Genomic DNA, 20,036 nt, shown 5'->3' with positions numbered 1-20,036 from the left:
CATCCCTGATGTAGTAAAAAGACTTTCATTGTTTATTCACTTGTAAATGTAGATATTTGTTGTATTGTTTTTATTTATTCATGTATTATTTATTTCTGTTTCTGGCTGAGTGGTGTTTATTCATGTCTATTTCTGTATTGATTATATAGCTGACACTTTTGAATACATTTTTCAAATAAAAAAGGAGATTTTCTTCATTCTCCAGCCACAGCTAAAATGAAATTTACCTTTAATTTGCTTTGTTTTTTTTTAACCTGTTTACCATGAAACGAAGTGACCTTTACATCCGTCGCCTACTGCGAGAGTGTGATTTGAGGTGTGAAATGCTGTGAAACTTCTCTGAAAGGATGCATCATTGTGGCACGCTGGAGAAAACAATGCTCGAATCGTTTCGTCAAGTTCTCTGAACAGAGGAAGGAAAAGTGATTACGTCGGCCGTTTTGTTTTGCGGCCGACCAAAACCGTGTCAAATGTTTCCATGTTGTTGTTTTTTTTTTTATAATCAGTATCAGTTCTTTTTCTTATCTTCCATACCTCACACACCTGTGAGAAACACCAAGGTGAAGCCTGTGAAATGTGAAATTAAAGCGTCTCCGTCCATATTAGCTGCTCCGCAAGCTTGTTTTTCTGATAAATGCTCACAGCGTGTATATAAAAGCTCACATCTCTTCATGAACACGTCAAAGTATTTTTTCTGTTACACACAAACACGCACTTGTACATGTTTTGTAACTGCTGTTTTTCATTTTAACACGTTATTCAGGAAGTGGTGTGATGGTGAAGGTGAAGGTGAAGCGTCTTTCATGTAATCTGCCCCTGGGCCAGACTGTGGTGAACACTGTGGACGCTTTCTGCTGACACTTGCATTTGTATTTCTGACACTGATCTTGTTCAACGAAGATGTGCATGACCGTCATCAAATCTGACACTCGTTCGTATTGTATATTATCTATATTTTGATATAGATAATACACAAATTACAGCTGCCCTAAATTAACAGCATTGGTAATTATCAAAAATCATTATTCATGTCTCTGTCATGGTTAATACACCAGTGTAGAAGCTCTTTCACCGAAATTATACTTTTAATGCTAAAATATCATTATTATTGTTACCCATGAATTTTCAAATGTACAGTTTTACAAAAAGAAAAACCTACAGAATAAATAGTAAAGCACATTATTATTATTTTTTTAAATTTTTTGATTAAGATGTCAAATTATAGTAATTTACTTCTGAACAGAAAAAAATTATTTTAGTGGTAAACATATTATGCTTTATTCATTTCTGTCTTTTCAAAGAAGCCCAGTGAGTTGGCACAAATGTGGGTATAAATTATTTTTCCTAAATAAATAAATAAATAAATAAATAACAATGATTTTAGTTTTAAACAAGTTTTTGAAAGATTTCTAAAATATTTATGTTTCCTAATTTTTTTTTTTATATCACTGTGTCTTTATATATACGATTTCCTTTGTGAAACCTGTGTCAATGAAAACAAATGGTAACTGGGGGACTTCACAAACATAACAGGGTATTAAAAGATACTTCTAAGAACCTAACATTTACACAAGATAAGTAAATACTAAATACTTTGCTGTATCAATTACTCAGTCTTAAAACACATCTAAACTTATGAAATTCATGATATACAGACTCTGTACTGAACCAGTTAATGTTCAAAAGTACATGGGAACGTAAACATGATTAAAACACAATTTTAAGACAATTTAGGTATTTTTTAATATACTGCAATGAATCAAAATGCTGATTAATATTAATGCAACTTGGATTTTTTTTATTTTTCTTTATTTATTGACTCTCCTATTTATTTACTTCACCACTTAATTTCCAGATATCTTTTCATAATACATTTGTCTGTTTTACTTTAATTTATTTTTGAATTTTTCTGCTAAATTACGCAAATAAGGACGTTTTCACTATACATTTACTTTCAACATTATTATCTGAGCACTTAATGGCAAACACATTTCTTAATTGTGGCATAGATTTGTTTACTAAACGTGGCAATTTGTGTTCTTCCTAATACACGGCTTCCGCTCTAGACAACAGCTCGGTCTCGTCACCACCAGGTGAATACGACTCTATAGAAGTAGTCGTAGCTCTTGGACAGGAAGCTCTTCTCCATGACGTGAGGCTGGACGCTCACCTCGTAGCCCTGACTCCCAATGTCCATCTTCACACAGTCCAGCAACTCTTTAACAGAGACGACGCCCTTCCAGGGACCGAACGTCACCACCGACTCCTTATCGGCCTGCAGGCTGTGGATGGCGTCTTCGTACGAAGCTAAATCCTCCTCCGTCTGCAGAACACAGATCATGATGGTGGAGTGACGCGTGGCGATGGCCTCGGCTCTGGCAATGCGAATCAGCACCTGAAATAAAACAGGACACTTTACAGAGACAAAAAAGAGAAGGGTTTGAAGATGGGAAGAGAGTCTGAGAAGTCTGGTGGTAGTGAATTCCAGAGGTGGTGCTGAGGTGGGTGGAGGAGGAGGATCTGAGGGGAGTGGGATGAGGGGGTTCTGGTGATGAAGCAGGCATCTGAATTCTGCACCGATCGAAGTTTATGGAGGGATTTGTGAGGGGAGACCAAAGAGTTAGTATAACAAATCAGTGGATTTGCCACCTGGTGGCAATTCAAGGGAATAACAGGTTTCAGGCACTTCCATAATGCTTTCACTGTGTAGTTAAAATGTTGCGCTGGTGCTTGTATTTCTCAGCTAATTTTCAGTCATCAACATTGACCTTGTCTGGACCAGTCGTCCTCATGGAGGCCAAAACCTGGTCTTCTGAGGAACTGGTTAAGTTTAGGGCTAATATTGGAATTGTTGTTGAACTGGTTATGGTTCAGGTTAGTGATAACACTTTGTTAAAGGTGCATTATGTCATAAATCTAAAGCAACTGGCCATAAAATCCTCCTAATATGTCACAGAGACTCAGGAATAATGTTCATATAACAAACTGAACTCACCAACAACAACAGTACAGACAAAATATTTGCATTAAAAAAATATTTTGCAGACTGCAAATCATGTTTATGTTTTGAAATCATGTTTTGGCGTCATGTGGCGCCACCTACCGCCGTCTACCAATCATTGCAGTCAGTAGAGTCTCAGCTGCCGAGCAACCACAGTTAACTCTACAATGGCTACAATGGCGGAGAAAACGAAACGTAGTGACCTTGGTATTTTGAATTTGAGTGTAGTAACCGTTTCTGGCCACATTCTTACATATGGCGCCTCTAAAGGTGAAGTAAGTAGTTTATAGTGCCATCTAGAGGAGAGGCTGAAATTTACAACAAAGAACTGCTCCTCTGCTCACCCCCTCCCTTCCCTGAGCGCTACGGTGTCCTCAGCCGGTCAAATGTCGTCCTCGTCGTCTTTCTCCGTGTCAGCAGATGAGGTTCGTGAGGCGAGGGAGAGGGCGAAGCAGACGAAGCGGAGAGAGTGGAGGCGGGACTTCCGCTACAAGTAAAGAGACGCTTGATTTGTTCTCTCGCGTTTGTCCTTACAGGCTCCGGTAGAAACATGGCGTCTCGCTGCTAACAGTGGCTATGCAACCGCGGCCCGCGACCATGTTATTTTACATGACTTTTTGAAACACTACGAAAATGAAACAAAAACTATTATACAGCGACTAGACAATGCAGGAGCACATAATATGTATAAACAAGTGGATTTTGGGTTATATAAACCCATAAATACTACACATTGTCCCTTTAAGGTTGTCCAAATGAATGGATGTCGAAGCAGAGTGTGTGTGTGTGTGTGTGTGTGTGTGTTACTGCACACCTCAATGTTTTCTTTGTAGTGGGGGACTCTGGAGAGGAACTGCTGTCTTCCCACCAGCTCTCCAAACATCTGAGGAGTTTCCTCCAGATGTTTGATGAGAGGTTTGATGTTGTAGAAAACTGCCTCCCTGTGAATCTACGCACACGCACACACACACACACACACACTTATATATTTATTTCATATATATATATATATATATATGTGATCAGCGAGACTCAAACCTCATGGATGTTCTCTGTGGGCAGCTGCTCTGACCGCAGAAACTCAAGGACAGCTCCAAAATGAGACCCGTTGCGGTCGATGAAATAGCGCCCCTGTGGGTCAGCGTGTAGTTTGCGCTCTCTGCCGAACAGTTCCGCCAGTTTGGAGTTGGGGTGTTTCCTCAGCGTGCTCACAGACGTGGTGAACAGGTGACCGCCAACGTTTAACTGCACAACAGCAGAGTGCTGAGAGAAGGACAAAAAAGAGTCATCATTTCATTCAAAAATAGAACTGTGATACAAGCATCAGTTATGTAATAATGCTTTGTTTATAGGATAGTGTTGCATTATATTGTGTGAAATGGAACTGTGTCGATGTGTGTGATTGTTTTGTTTTTTATACTCTATCGTGACTACTGGCCTAATCCTAATCCTGACTTTAAATTTACCCTGAACTTTAAAACCTGTCTTTACCCTAAAACGTAGTAATTTACAATTATGGGGACTAAGGATATATATAAAAATGCATATATATGTGTATATATAAAAATACTCAATATAATCTCTAATAATATCATCCCTCTCTTACTCTTTTTAGACACAAACATGTACATATTTACATGGGTCAAAGTACATTAAGTATTTGACTGAGATGTGACTGTTACAGCTCATTAATTTGAATACTTAGGTAAATATTAAACCATATGTTCCGAATTGATTCCAAACCTTCAACACTTATTTTAGATTATATTATATATTAGATAGATCAGATTCAAGTTTTTTTTTGTTTTTTGGGGGGGGGGGGGGTTTTGAGCTACAGTCTAAAAATAAACACGGTAGATTCCCGTAAAGTTGAATTTCAGTTGTTGAAAACCGCCTTTAACCGAGTCCCTGAACTCACCACAAGCTTCAGTCACCTGTTCAGCCTCTCGGGAGAAAACAAACTTTATTTCTCTCTCGCTCCTCCTCTGAATTTAAAACTAATCTTATGATTACAATGGTGTTTTTTCTTACTGAGGCTGCGGCCGCGCACTGTTTTCCGGGTGATTTGTAGTCCGGCAGGCTCATCTTGTCGTCACAGTTCCACAGTTTGTCCAAGTAGAATCGAGAAAGTTTTTTTTTTTTTTTACACCGATCGGCAGGTAGGAGCCAGGGGCGTGGCCTAAACCGGACCTGATGCTCTCGTTCTGACAGGATGAGTCACTCGTTGTAAAATATGTTTGACCAATTTCTTGACAAGTTTATAACCACCGAACCCGCTGATCCACCCACTCAGGGGGGTTTTTAAGCTTCTTTCAGTAGTGTAAAAATCCTCTTGACACTTGTCAGTCGATAAATCAGTATAAATTAATTAAACATTCATTTTACCCAATGTTAACAAATACAGGTTAAATAAGGAGGCCTACATTTAAAAGGCAAGACTACTGTAACCATGGCAACACTATACTTCCTGCAACTTCTAATGTTGAACTTCTCTTAAAACATGGTTGAAAATAATATGGGATATTAAAGGTCACCATCATTCCAGATAAGAGTGAACTGAACAAAAAAATGAGACCTTTTTTAAGATCTAGGGCTCATTAATAACAGTCTAACATCATCATATAAGGCTCCACTGTTTTCTATATCATGTATGATCTAGTTATTTCTACTTGGAGTAATGTTTTTTTTAATCACACTCAAATGTATGAATGTAATGAAATGCAACCTTTAATCGAGCAAGTTCGTTCATTTCTTAGCATTTGAATGTTACTTGAAGAACAGTGACATAATAGTCAAGATCACCAATACTTAAGACTTTTTCCAAGACCTTCTCAAATTATTTTAAGACATTATCATCACTTCAAGCTGTACTCAGCAGCACATATTTAACTGAGAAAACAGTTTTAGTTTGCAATTAAATCTATAGAACACAACCACACAAAGGAAAGCATAAGCTGGAAAGGAACAAAGTTTGCGCATTTTCGGATATTATTTCAAGCCGGGGGAGCGCATTCACTGTTGCAATATGTGTAACGTCAAGTGTGCGCACGTGGCTGAGCCGATCTTGCAAGGTGAGCATGCCTGCACATCTTAGATTTTAAACAAACACAGGTAAGAAAATAAATACATTCATGCATAGTTTGTACAGTCAAACTATCGACAAAATATAATTCCTCAAATTGTGATTAAGAATTAATACTTTAAGGGCCTCAATTTTCCCCAAATTGATTTATCAACTTTTAATTATGAGACCCTGTGAATGGGTTTTAGTTAAAATGGCATAAATCTTTCTGAAGTACCGTCTAGGAAAAGGGAACAGAGTGAGACATCTGTCTCCATGCATCCAGGTAAAGATCACAAGAGAAACGGTCACTGCTTCCCTCAAGAGATCCTGAAGTGCTTATCACTTTAAGTAAATTAACAAATGGGTTCAAGTTTCACAGACAAAATACTCAGTCACACTGTGCATTAACTCCTGAGTTGCTGCTACAGCTTAAGGACAGACATTGCATTTTAATTAAAACAAAAACAGCAGAAAAATGTTAAAATAACTTTTACAGTTAGTCACATCAATCCTGTCCATATTTGTTTCTGATGCTTCAATATGAGTGAATGGAGAAATCAACCTCTTCCTTAATAAATATTATTCAACAAAGTGACCACACAATGTTAAAATGTATTTTCCAGATTTTATTGTTTTTGTACACAAAAATCACAGGGTGATTTCTTCCATCTGTTGGAACGGTTGAAAACCTGGAGAAAAAGAGAGAAATCAATAACTTTAAAATAATTCATTTAAAAACAATGTAAACTGTATTGTGCTGAAAACAAAAGGAGCAGTTCTGAATCGTTTTAGCATAAAAAAAAACAAAACCAATTTTCTGGTCCACAGCTGCATATAATGTAAATGAGGAGCTACTTGGACCTTCTCAGACAAATGCCTCGATGTCTTCAACTGAAAAGGACTCGCTGCTCTGAAGAACTGGAGCAGAACCACAGAACGTGGTTCTGAGCCAGCGACCAACAGAAACAGACTGAGCCCTGTTCCGACTCGTCATCGTGTCATCACTGAAGGGATTTTGACTTTGGTTAAATGCCTACTGTTGCACTGTTACTGCACAGACACAAAAATAAGCCTAACACCGAACATGTCCTCTATCAATATATCCATCTGACATTAACCAACAGATCAATAACTGCTCCATTTTATAAAACCTGTCATCTCTTACCCCTTATGCAGTGGGCACAGGTGCACCCTGGGGCATGACAGGCGCCTCTGGCTTGGCCCCCTTCTGCTCAGAAATTGGTGTGGTGGGCAGGGTCTCCTCCTTGGGCTCTACAATGCTGACATGGTCAGGCAGGGGCTTCTTGGGGCCGATCTTACCGGTGGAGTCCCAGGGCAGCATGATCTTGACCTTGATGCCCAGCACACCTGACAACAACCAACACAAGCAAAGGTAAGAAGTAGAATCACAATAAGGCCATCCTCTAATCTTCCACCAATGACTGAACAATGAATGAACGAATAACAAAGACTACATGGAAAGAGTTTGTCTCGGCGCCCACTAACACTAACCCTGTCTTAGCAGGACGTGGCGGACTGCTGTGTCGACGTAGTAGTTGACTGGGTCTCCACTGTGGATCATCAGACCATCCACAAACTTCATGGACTTGGCCCTCTGACCCCTCAGCTTACCGGACACAACCACCTCGCAGCCCTTGGCACCACTCTCCATGATGAACCTCAGAACACCATAACAGGCCCTGGAAACAGAGAGTCAAGCAGACTTTAATCAATAATCACTCCATTTTCATGACTGAGAACATTTACAGCACTGATACACTTAAAGCGGACCTAATTATTCAATAATAATATATATTAAAAAAAACTTGCCATTTCATTTGGTAAAAATATATTTTTTAGCATAGAGCTGGAGAACTTTTTCAAGTCAGTTATTATGGTTATTCACCATCTGTTACATCACATCCTCCCATTTCTCGCAGTATATCTTATGTTGGTCTATCTATATCGATGTATACTTCTGTAATTCAAGTGAAAACGGAGCGTTGAAAAATTTACTATAACAAAACTACTAAGACAAAGTGTTTGCACAGCTTCAACCTTCTCAGACAAATGCCTCGATGTCTTCAACCGAATGGGACTCGCTGCTCTAAAGGCACCAGAACAGAACCACAGAACGTGGCTCTGAGCCAGCGACCAGTAGAACTAGACCGAGTCCTGTTCCGACTCGTCATCGTATCATCACTGAAGGGATGAAACTGCACACACTTACTGCGACTATAAAGTATATTATATCATGAATACTGCTACGATAGACTGTAGTCTATTGTTGTTAGAAAGGGCACAATGAAGACTACAGACTGTTACAAGGGGGTGCTTGTAAAATCTGGCGATATGAGGCAACACTTAATTTTACCTTTCAGCTTACCCATTACAACAAGGAAGCGGGAAACGGGTGGATACCATTGATGGAGTAGGGTGATGGAATTTGTGCAGCTCCACTTACCTACGAACAGCCAGGCCTCCGAGCAGCTTGTAGCGCAGAGACTCTGCCTGAGCAATGGCACACAGACCACGGGTGGCAACCTTCTCAGCATACAGCTATAAGAGTGGGGAGACATGTATTCAGTCATTGAAGACAGACAAGGCGGCTCCATGTCACCGTTAAATCAGAACCAGTGTGTCCTCTTTTCTTTACATAAGAGTTCATAAAATGCAAAAGAATAGAATGCTAGCAAAAAATATTGTTTGGTATCTGCAATACAGATTCACAAACCAATGTCAAGTTTCAATCTACCATTTCCTTCACAAAGTATACAGGATTGTTACAGATCACACTGTGCAACATGAATTTGATAAACTGGAGTGACATCAACTATGCAGGTGGCACATCATACACTGCTTAAAAAAATAATTACATGCCCCAGGCATTTAAAGCTTTAAATACACCTTTGTTATTAAAAGATACCATTGTGTGATGGTGCATAATTCCAGGAACTGTTGAATTTTCTCTGCCCTACTGTAGAAAAAGCAGTACACTGTTGATAGTTTCACCCTTCTCAGACAAATGCCTCGGTGTCTTCAAGTGGAAAAGACTCATTGCTCTGAGGAACTGGAACAGAACCACAGAACGTGGACCTGGACCAGTTAACAGCAGAACTACTGAGTCCTGTTCTGTCTCGTCATCGTATCATCACTGAAGGGAAAGCAACCAAGGAAAATGTCCCTTAATATTTGATTATAGTGATAAAATACACTAGTGTTGCAAAATCATGTGCCACCCTTTGCCTACAATTTACTTTATATGTTCCTGCTGTGTCAAAAGATGCGAGTTGTCATTTATTAAGTAATTCAAAAATGTTCTTGTACCTCCACACTGCCCTCGGGGAAGCCAAACCTCTTCTGGACCACAGCGGTCAGCTCTCTGATCCGGCGGCCCTTCTCTCCCAGAACATTCTGGGTCCTGTAAGCAAAACACATTCAGGGTCAACATCAATCAACAGCACTGTCCAATGAAAATACACAGATCATGTTTGTTTGGTCATGCATCAAAATTTGGAACTCTAGTATAAAGCAAAGTTTTAGAAATCAAAGGTTTAGAGAATATAAATCCCAAACTGGGTGTATGTTACAATTTAGAGGTTGAATGTTGGAGCTGGGAATGACTTAACACCTTAGTTAAGTGTTCCAGTCACTTAAGATATTGTCATATTATCCCTCATCACCCTTCTCAGACAAATGCCTCTGTGTCTTCAAATGCAAAAGACTCACTGCTCTGAGGAACTGGAACAGAACCACAGAACGTGGACCTGAACCAGTTACCAGCAGAACTACGGAGTCTCGTTCTGTCTCGTCATCGTATCATCACTGAAGGGAAAGCAACAAGGGAAAATATGTCTTGATATCCAATTATAGTGATAAAATACATCAATGTTGTCAAATCTTGTGCCACCCTTGGTCTGTTTTAAAAACAAAACTGCCAAAAAAACAGCAGACACAGGTCACTGAATAACTGAGCTGAAATCATGCACCTACGGAAGTGCCCAAATGTGTGTTAACTCACCTTGTTGCCAGGATGATGATCTCAGTCCTAGTTGGAGTCACACGCACCTCCACACCAGAGTAACCATCCTCAGCAAGTTCACGAGTCAGGAACTCGTTCAGCTCAGCCTTGAAGATACCGTCTGAGACGAACTAAGGAAAGAGAACACAACCAACAGTCAATGCAAAGAGCAACACACTCAACTTCAGTGTGGTTTGACAATTAAAATAAATTACATACATTTAAAAAAGAATACACTTCCCCATTAAGCACTCATTTTAAGATACGAGTTATAACACATGTCTGTGCTGACAATATCACAAAATGCTCAACTAACTGAATACAGGGACAAAATGACAGCAGCAATATAATTATACTACATGTGGACATTCAGATATAAAAAAAGCCCACAGACCGCTACTGGCTACATCATTACAGCTCCACTAATATAAAAACTTCATCAATAACTTTAGAATTAAATTAAAATTTAAAAACTTCAAAAATCAATGTAAACTATATTGTGCTGAAAGGAGCAGTACATAGAATGTAAATGAGGAGCTACTTGGACCTTCTCAGACAAATGCCTCGATGTCTTCAACTGAAAAGGACTCGCTGCTCTGAAGAACTGGAGCAGAACCACAGAACGTGATTCTGAGCCAGCGACCAACAGAAACAGACTGAGCCCCGTTCCGACTCGTCATCGTGTCATCACTGAAGGGATTTTGACTTTGGTTTAATGCCTACTGTTGCACTGTTATTGCACAGACAAAAATAAACCTGCCATCTCTTACCCCTTATGCAGTGGGCACAGGCGCACCCTGGGGCATGACAGGCACCTCTGACTACTACTGGCTACATCATTACAGCTCCAGTAATATAAAAACTATTACTTGTTTAATTTACCAACAACCATGACATTTAAATTGCATAACGCCAATAATTGACTGTTTTTCTAAGTTAAGAGTCCGATAACGGCGGGTCTATTCGGGATACGGACCTTTTCCGAGTCTCACTTCACTCGACTGTGAAGCTAAGCTAACCCACATATGTACACACACAACATAATTACATATACAACGACAAAACAACTACATTTCACAGTCTTGAGTATGTTTTAAAGAATATGAATGAACGCCTGGGTGTTTTAACCGGGCCTATGTCTGTGAATCCTAGGTTATCTGTCATCTCCGGTAGCAATGTAACGAGCCATGCTAGCTAGCCCAAATGAGGAGCTCGCTGCGCCGGCAGCATCTGGATTAATCCTCCCGCGGAAGGAGGTGCATGAGCTCGACTAACACCGGGGAGAACACGAAAAACTAGTAACTCAACAGACGTATGGCCATTTTGACAGAAACGTGCTTTATCTGAGCCTAAAACGCCGATGAAAGTGTGCTAACCTTCCTCTTCTTGGAGATTTGCACCGCCATCTTCCAAAAGGCCGAAGGCAGGAAAGGACCGTCAGTGGAGGCGGAAGTGGCTATATACCAAAATCTTTAACTTCCGGTGACGTCTCTTTCAGGCCCCTGCTAGTACTTGTAGTTTTTCAGTCGTTCAGTTTGATTCGTTGTATAACGTTTAACAACTAAAACAATTTTTTTCTGTTCAGAAATTAAAGTAAATAACTAAAATATGTTTTTCTTTTGTTTTTTTTTATGTGTGTGTGTGTATATAATGTAGATTTATATTACAATTACAAATCATGTTTGTTGTAAATTACAGTTTGTGTCATTTGGAATTTTCTCAACTCATTTCAGTTAATATTTTTGTTCAAGGAGGTCAATGGCATAAAGAAAGTACATTATTTTTCACTTAAATCTGTACTACACTCAGTTTGGTGTACATTTTGAGGTATTTGTGCTTGAGTAGATCTGGAGCCATTGAACGCATTATGCGTATTTCTCTTAGGTTTCCAATAGGTGGCCCCACCTCACTGTATTTGTTACTCTACTGCTGCAGCCACATGTTGCTGGTGGGCAAAACTGCAGAGCACTGAAGAGAAGTCTCCTGACACTGAAGAAGCCCTTTAAAGACGGAGAAAACAATACATCAAACGTATATTTCATATATAAAATCTAGGTTATTGTAAATATAAATCTTGTGTGGCAATGTTGGAATCATTCAAATTTCACTGCAGTCAGTCACTACTTTACAGGTACAGATTAGATTCAAGATTCAAGATTCAAGATGCTTTATTTATCCCGAGGGAAATTATTGTGCAACAATTGGGAGGTAAAAGTGTAGATGTACAAGAGTTAAAGATACATAAAATAAAATAAAATAAAATAAAATAAAAATAAAAATAAAACAAAAATAAAAATAAAAATAAAAGTAAAATAAACAAATAAGACAAATAAGACAAAGTGCCAAACAGAAGGGAACATGTTGGTAAAATGTATTCATTTAAATATGCAAAATGTTTATAATGACTGAATCCCTTACTTTAAATATATAGTGTGGTCTCTAGGTGAGTTTATGACACTTAACAGTTTTAATAAAAGCGTGTGGTTGAGGTGTCTGAATATGCTGTTTATCAAGTGTTAAACCAGACCAAAAAAGCATGACAATAGTATTCTACTCTCTCAGTTAAATGCTGTTTGACTAAAAACATTGCAGATTATGATTGCTGCTTCAGACATTGGCTGTGAGTCACACTCAGTGACATCGTTTTTTGGCGAAATGTGGATCTCTTCCTAACAATTGCAGTTTGGTGTTGTTGAGAATGTGATTGTGTCGAACAGATGCAGAGCGGTGTAAAAAAAAAACAAAAAAACAAAAAAACAGGGGCTGTGTAAAAACAAGTCATTTCAGGACAGCGTGCACTGCTCACTGAAGAGGGCAGATTGATCGGGTTTCTCCTCCTGACACCTGCTGGGCTCCACATGGAGCTGCAACTGAAAGAGCAGGTCAGTGCTGGAGTCACATTAAAGCAAGTCTATAAATGAAGTGATTGAAAACAATTGACTGACTCTTGTGCAAGACTTGTCCTGAATCATTAATGACTTTGTTCATTTATTTGTGGCTTTAAAAAAAAACCCCTGCACTGGTACTGATTGTTTTCCTTATGTTCAATAGAAAGAACACTCTCCAGATAACATTACCTGGATTTAAAAGAAAACATAAATAACAGTTTTCACAAACAGTCACTAAAATCATGGACATATTTCAGACATCTTAGTATATTATTATACTAATGGACATGGTGTCATTCAGACACCAATTTCTAAAAATATGCATTAAAATGAGCTCATATCATTCTCTTAAGGTCATAGAGTAGAGTTTTCAAATGTGAGTTGAATTCATATGAGCTGAGAATGAATTTGAGTAATGAGTTAATTAATTTGTGTTTTGTAATTTGAAATATTTTCACCAATTACCTTGTAATTGAATAATGATCCCAAGGGGAATAAAAACATCTTGTTGAGGGTCCTTGGTTGAAAAGAAATTGAACCTCTGATCTAAAGACATTCTGAATATGTTTTCACAGAAATGTTCAAGGAAGTGTCGTGCATAATCACTATAGTTTCTGAAATGACCCTTTAGCTGAAATGAAGCAGACGACAGTGACCTAAATGTTGACAAATATGTTGTGATTTCTGCCTCAAACTCAGGTTTAGTGTTGACACAAAGGTGCTGCGTTCTTTGTGCATGGTGGAGTGAATTGCAAATGTCTTCAGATCCATCCCAACCCCACTTATACACACACACACCTCCTTTCAACTTTGCCCCAACTCTGTCCGTTCCCTCCCGTGCTGCCCGTTAACCGACCAATCGTTTTTCTTCTTCACTCATATCCCTGTAAGCCGGTCCTGCTGCTGAATTCCCCCCAAACCACTTCATTCAGCCATCTCTGTACACACACACACACACTCTCACACACATACTTCCAGAGAAGCCACCCCTCACCCTCTCTCCCAGGCTGATTCCAGTCCATTCCCATTGAGCAGCATTAGCATACAGATGTTAGCCTGAAAAGGGAAAGCAGGGGCACACAAAGGGCCTGCATGACCAGGAGGGGAAGGAGGGGTCGAGGGGCTGCACAGGGATGGCCCTTGGCCTTTTAAGGTCTAACACACACACACACACACACACACACACACACACACACACACACACACACACACACACACACACACACACACACACACACACACACACACACACACGGGTATTGAATGGTAAGTAGCCGTGGGGGTGGGGGTTTGGGAGTTATGGGAGTCTGCTCCTCCTCCTTCACTTTTCTGATTCATTCACGGGAGGAAAATCCTCAGCCTGTGGCCACAGCTGAATACCAACACACACAAAACACACACACACACACACACACACACACACACACACACACACACACACACACACACACACACACACACACACACACACACACACACACACGCTCCTGTGTGTGTCCTGTGGTTAGTTGTTGATTAATCAGTTCTTTAATTGAATAACTGCAAACTATTTGGATAACGAATTAATTAGTTTAAGATTAATTGGTTTGAGTGATTTGAAAAAAAATGTAGTTCTGTGAATTGAGTGAAGAATATATTCTGGTTCCTTTCCAGGAAACTAGATATCTTTGGAAAAAACAAGACATGTGAGGATGTCCATTGAGGTTTGGTCAACAATAATGACTTCTTTTTTTTATAATTTTCTTGACATTTTATGGACTAAACAACACAATTGATTGAGAAAATAATCAACAGATTGAGAGAAAATTGATAAAAAAAATAATAAAGGATAATGTGCTGTTGTAGATGAAACGGTATATAAAACTTTTATTTTAAGTGCACAAAATCTACTTAATCCACAACACACACACACACACACACACACACACACACACACACACACACACACACACACACACACACACACACACACACACACACACACACACACACACACACACACACACACACACACACACACACGCACGCACAGGGAGGGGAGGACCTCAACTTCTGCTCCACTTTGTGTGAATAGATGGAAATCAGTCACAAGTATCTCTGTGTCCCATTGTGTGCCGGCAGGTCTTTGTTCGAGCATCTGTTGCCCAAACATTCTCCTCAGTGTCACTCACTCTAAATTGGTCTGTTCAGACGAGTCGCAACAAAACTCACTCCTCTTCCCACACAACACAGACATATAAACACACTCTCACACACACACATATACACACACACACATATACACACACACACAGAGGGGAGGGCCCAGAGATTCCCTAAACGCAAGTAAAGGAAAGAGTTAATCTTTGCTCTTTTTGTGTGTCAGTGTGACACAGATGATCGTAAAGACCCAGGGAGCTGCCTATGATGCCTATGGGAACCATTTTAATTTCCTTTAAGTGTATGATTTTTTTTGTGTCTCTGATCGTGTCCAACGACATAATAATTCCTGTAGATTTAACCTATTTATTGTACTGTATTACTACTAATATGCGAAGAAACTGAATCAGTCCACAGACAAAGTATAACGCACCATTAAAACCTACAACTCTATTGCTCGCACATCCGTTTTATAGTGCAGTTTTTCTCTCTGCAGTGGTTATACGACAGCCTTTACCCCACATTTTAAAAATGAGCTAATGTGAGCCAGACTTCTGATCGTTCCCCTCTCAATTATGTTGAAATGCTCCACTCAGTTAGGGCCCACACTGAAGACATTTTCTGAAGGCAACAGAGAGACGGCCAAAACCGCAGCGCGTCATATGCCAAGACATTTGGCACATGAAAATCACGCAGCAATCGAAAATGAAAAAAACCCCAAAACATTTAGAAACAAAACACCCTGCTGGTAAAAAACTAATTCACGGGCACTTTAATTGCACTTTATTTTTGTGCATGAATTCATTTGACACAATCTGTGTATAGTGTTTTACAAACAGGTTGGGAACCACTGCTCTGTGATTTGGTTGGTTAGCCCTGTCCATATATATGTCCATATTTAAAGGCATGATAGGGAAGTTATACCATAATATATTACATTGCTGTTAGAGGGGAATTTTGACAGGTTAGATCTACAGATACCTCAAGCCTCAGCAAGTATTAGTGCAACAGTCTCCTGGAAGCCTTAAGATTTAAGCATTTAAGGCATTGACTTAACCATCCACTATTGTACTTGTATACTGTTACACTACTTACTGATGTGTTGATGATGGTGGTGGTGTTTGGGCTTTTTAGGGCAGATGGAATATGTAGCGTTACAATACCGTCTTATTCTCTTATCTCCTTAATCCCAGTCTTTTACCATTGTTATCTTGTTGTTTTGTATGATTATATGTCTATATATTACTGTGACAATACAATATTACTGTGTTTAATACATAGACAGTGTGTTATGAGGATAAGGCAGAAGTGGATATTGATCACAATCATAGTTGCTAATCTGGAGAAAAGACTTAAATTGCTGCAGTGAATTACAGCCTTTACGTGGCTGTGTTTGCAAGATATTTAGCAAATTGAATTAAATTCATAGTTAAATATCTCTGACAGAGTGTATTCAGATATGAGGCGGTTGAGCTTGAGTTTCAGAGGCTTTTATTTTGAAATACAGGTGGACAAATATATTAGATAAAGAGCTAACATATCAACATAACCCATGGAATGTAAACAATAAATGCACTTAAATTATGTCAAACAACAACCACAAAATCAAACAACACAATATAGGTCTCGCTTTGAAAAAACAAAAAAATAAATAAGAACTTTAATTTAACAAAAGTTACAAAGAAAATCTCGTTGTCAAATCAAGCTGCAACAACAAGAAGAAGCCTCTCTGGGCAAGTTGAGCAAAAAAACAAACAATAAACCTTTTTTTTTTTTGCCCGATTTTCATTTAAAACTCGCTTGATTTCACCTGCAAACACGGGGTTTTCTAGCTAGCTAGTGTTGACCTACAACCACGTTGTCATCGAGGCAACTCTGACAGATACGGATCAACTACAAATAAAGGGTCACGTTGTTCCTGTGCGTTCACGTCACACGAGAAGAAGCAGTAACACAGACGTCCCGATGGACTCTTGGATTAATCACACAAGGAAAAATGACACATTAACACTCTTTTTTCTGGTCGTGTAGCATCTCGACATGTGCGGTGAAACCGTCCCTCACCACCGTTGTGCTTCGTGTTCAGATAACAGCAACATTATGAGGTTATTACAGTCAGATGGGTGAAGCCCAGTGGAGAGGAGAGTAGACTCTGACTGTGTTCTCACACCAACAGCAGGAAATATTGCTCATTGATAATGATTGATAATGTTTCCCAAAGTTTCATATGCAAAGGAGACTATAGACAAACTCAATGAGCTGCTTGTGATGTGAAAACCCAGCGAGTCCTGATTTCTGCCAGGCCTTTTAGCCAATAAGGCAACATACATATAGAATGCCAAAATGTCTTCCACCCTCCTCTCCTCTCCTCTCCACAAGCCTCCTTAAAGCTACTGGATAGTGTAAACCAAGCAGACAGGATAACATGGATGCATAAAGTAAAGCATAATTTCTCCGGCATTATTAAAACACACAGTCACGAACAGCAAATCATACAAAAAGCAATAAATAAGTCTAAAAAAAAGAAAGAGTTAAGCAACAATACTCCTAGCACTGTATTAACTGTCGAGGCTAAAGGCTAGGTTAGGTGTTAGCAGTACTAAGAGGTTAGGGCAACTCTAACATCAACTTTGGTAACTAGAGTGTGAGTACGTTGCCTACACTTGTTCATTTTTCGCTGCCAGGGCAATTTAGTGGTTATAACGGCTGGCAGCCATGGAACCAATCGATCAGCGACAGCATACAGTAGTTGGTTCCACATCGTTGGAGACACTGGTGAAGGGATCCACCGCGTTAACTGGTCAAATAGTCTTTCTCCAATCAGGGTACAGGATAATTCTTACACAGAACCTCCCACCGAGCAGGAACAACATAAAGACAAACGCCCGGGCTGAGTGAAATACCCGCCAAGCATTCTCTAAAAAATGGGTATACAACAGTATACAGCAGTAACAATGGCAGAAAAAAATAACCTTATAAAAAAAAAACAAAAAAAGCACAAAACAAAACAAAACAGAAGTCGGCTAAAACTGGACAAACACTGAGCAGCGCTACAACTGCTTGGATGAGAAATGCAATATGCACATATAGTTAGGTACGTTTACCTGGCTGCGTTTAGGGAGGAACTGAAAAACTAACGTTTTAATCTTTTGTGACCGGACTCTTAAAATGTCTCGTGTTGACAGTGGAGACAAACATCAGCTCCTGGTCACTGAGAGTTAAAACGGTTAGACCATCTGTCCCTGATTCAATTCAGCCCTACAGTAAATCCCTTCCTTACTCGTCTGAGATAGACATGCGGCTGAAGATGGGCAGACGTCGGCCCTCAAAGCTTGGCGACTCTGTGCCGCTGGAGGAAGAGCTGAGGGAGCAGGAGGAGGTGTAGCCCTCCTCAGATAGGGAGTCCGCTGAGGAGCAGCGCTGAAGGCCACACAGGCTGTTCATGGAGGTTGGCTGCTGCTGCTGCTGCTGCTGCTGGGGGAGGTGGTATGAAGGGTTTGGCTTTTTGGAGGTGAAGTTTGAGTTGGGACACCTGTTGCTGTTGGAGTCGTTCACGGCGTAGAAGCGCAGCGCCGAGTCCCCGTTGTCACCTGCCAGGTCGGAGATGCCAGAAAACAGGTAGGGGCAATTCTTCAGCGACGCTGGCTCAGGAAACAGAGGCGAGAGGAGCTCGGGGCTCCCGATGGAGGACGGAGGAGGAGAAACAGAGGAGGCCCGGGTGAAGAGGAGAGACGAAGGCTTTGAGTCCTCAACTGGCTGGAAAATCTGCGAAGAGGAGAAGCCTGCGAAGCTGACGCTGTGACGCAGCAGCGGAGGCCTTGGCTTCTGTTTCTGTGGCAGTACAGAAGCGCTGCCAGCAATGAGCTCATCGGCGTTGTGGATGAAGTGGCAGCGGGCGCCATATGGACAGAAGCCTATCGTGTGGAAAGTGCGGCACGGCTCGGTCTTGTACTTGGGGTGCCTGTTAAGGCCTCGCATCTCATCCATGCCGTGTGCAAACTGGCACTTGGCTCCGTACTTGCAGGTCCCGCTTTCTTCGAAGGTGCGGCAGAGTTCGGTCTTGTAGCGGGTCGAGATGTGAGGCGAAGGGGTCGGCAGTCGGGAAGCGGAGGGGGAGGTGGAGGAGATTGAAGTGTTGCTGAGGCAGAGGCCTGGTGGGGGGAGCAACATTGTCGGCGACATGCTCGCAATTTTGTCCTCCCGGCTTCCAAGGCTGCCGCCGTTGCCCTCAATCATGCTGACGGAGCGGTCGACTCTGAAGGGGATGTGGCTGAGTACAGAAGAAGGAAGCTGACCCTCCCCGCTCCACTGTTGCTTGGAGGCCATACTGAGACCCCAGCAGGCCGCGTCGCTCACCTCAGAACCGCTGTTGTTGAACTTGGAGTTGGGGAGGGTCACGGGGCAGAGAGAGTGGCGGCGCTGGAATCCCAGGACCCTTTGGCTGTGCTGCAGCCGTTGCTGCTGCTGCTGCTGCAAACAGGCAGACGAGCCATCTGTCGCCTCCAGGCCACGGAAATTCTGTCACACAAAAGGGAAAAGAGGCATAAAAGTGAGCTTTGTGCATTCTTGGGGAAAGACCAGTGAGGTCAAGTTGAGTAGATTGTTAAAGCTGGAACTAAATACTGAAGAAACTAAAACACAATACTTGGTTTTTTTTATAATTTGAATTTGAAGTTAAAATATACATTTCAATTAAAAAAGTTTTTGAAAACTGGTTTGAGTTTTTGCAAACACGTAGATAAAGCATGCACAAAGTAAAAAGTCACAAAAAGTCAAATTCTTTGACTGATTGTTGTTTCAGCCATTCAACTTTTGTCATTTCAAACACAATTAAAGAAAAAACCAAAATCCCATTAACATATTTTGATTTTTTTTTTTTTACATTATGTGAATATTATATAATGTTTTACATTTTATAGAAAT

General features: G+C 40.4%; 3 protein-coding genes across 3 annotated transcripts; all 3 read right to left on the bottom strand.

Moving 5' to 3' along the window:
* Positions 1-2,083: 2,083 nt before the first annotated feature.
* Positions 2,084-5,086, bottom strand: kctd14 (potassium channel tetramerization domain containing 14; the record flags this gene model as incomplete). The annotated part of the gene is made up of 4 exons (XM_083886583.1): positions 2,084-2,395; positions 3,816-3,950; positions 4,040-4,264; positions 5,033-5,086. 4 exons carry the CDS (start codon positions 5,084-5,086, stop codon positions 2,084-2,086), a joined length of 726 nt encoding a protein of 241 aa, XP_083742709.1.
* A 1,584-nt stretch (positions 5,087-6,670) lies between these two features.
* On the bottom strand, positions 6,671-11,552 carry rps3 (ribosomal protein S3). The gene is made up of 7 exons (XM_083887361.1): positions 11,463-11,552; positions 10,087-10,217; positions 9,393-9,486; positions 8,530-8,624; positions 7,578-7,765; positions 7,231-7,433; positions 6,671-6,754 (listed from the first exon to the last, which is right to left on the bottom strand). The coding sequence occupies exons 1-6, from the start codon at positions 11,490-11,492 to the stop codon at positions 7,234-7,236; spliced, it is 738 nt and encodes a 245-aa protein (XP_083743487.1). The 5' UTR covers positions 11,493-11,552; the 3' UTR covers positions 6,671-6,754; positions 7,231-7,233.
* A 6,734-nt stretch (positions 11,553-18,286) lies between these two features.
* On the bottom strand, positions 18,287-19,799 carry LOC310924352 (mRNA decay activator protein ZFP36L1). The gene has a single exon (XM_083886062.1). The coding sequence runs from the start codon at positions 19,437-19,439 to the stop codon at positions 18,390-18,392; it is 1,050 nt and encodes a 349-aa protein (XP_083742188.1). The 5' UTR covers positions 19,440-19,799; the 3' UTR covers positions 18,287-18,389.
* Between the last annotated feature and the right edge of the window lie 237 nt (positions 19,800-20,036).

This window comes from Microchirus variegatus (genome assembly GCF_963457635.1).
Source record: "Microchirus variegatus genome assembly, chromosome: 3".
Taxonomy (NCBI): domain Eukaryota; kingdom Metazoa; phylum Chordata; class Actinopteri; order Pleuronectiformes; family Soleidae; genus Microchirus; species Microchirus variegatus.
Note: the sequence above shows the minus strand (reverse complement) of the source record. Positions and strands in the feature narration are given on the sequence as shown.

Coding starts and splice junctions, on each gene's coding strand:
- LOC310924352 (XM_083886062.1), bottom strand. CDS start 19,439: ATGGCCTCCAAGCAACAGTGGAGCGGGGAGGGTCAGCTTCCTTCTTCT.
- rps3 (XM_083887361.1), bottom strand. CDS start 11,492: ATGGCGGTGCAAATCTCCAAGAAGAGGAAG. Junction 10,218..11,462: donor AAATCTCCAAGAAGAGGAAG/GTTAGCACACTT, acceptor CTCTTTCCTTAG/TTCGTCTCAGACGGTATCTT. Junction 8,625..9,392: donor TCCCCGAGGGCAGTGTGGAG/GTACAAGAACAT, acceptor CCACTCTTATAG/CTGTATGCTGAGAAGGTTGC.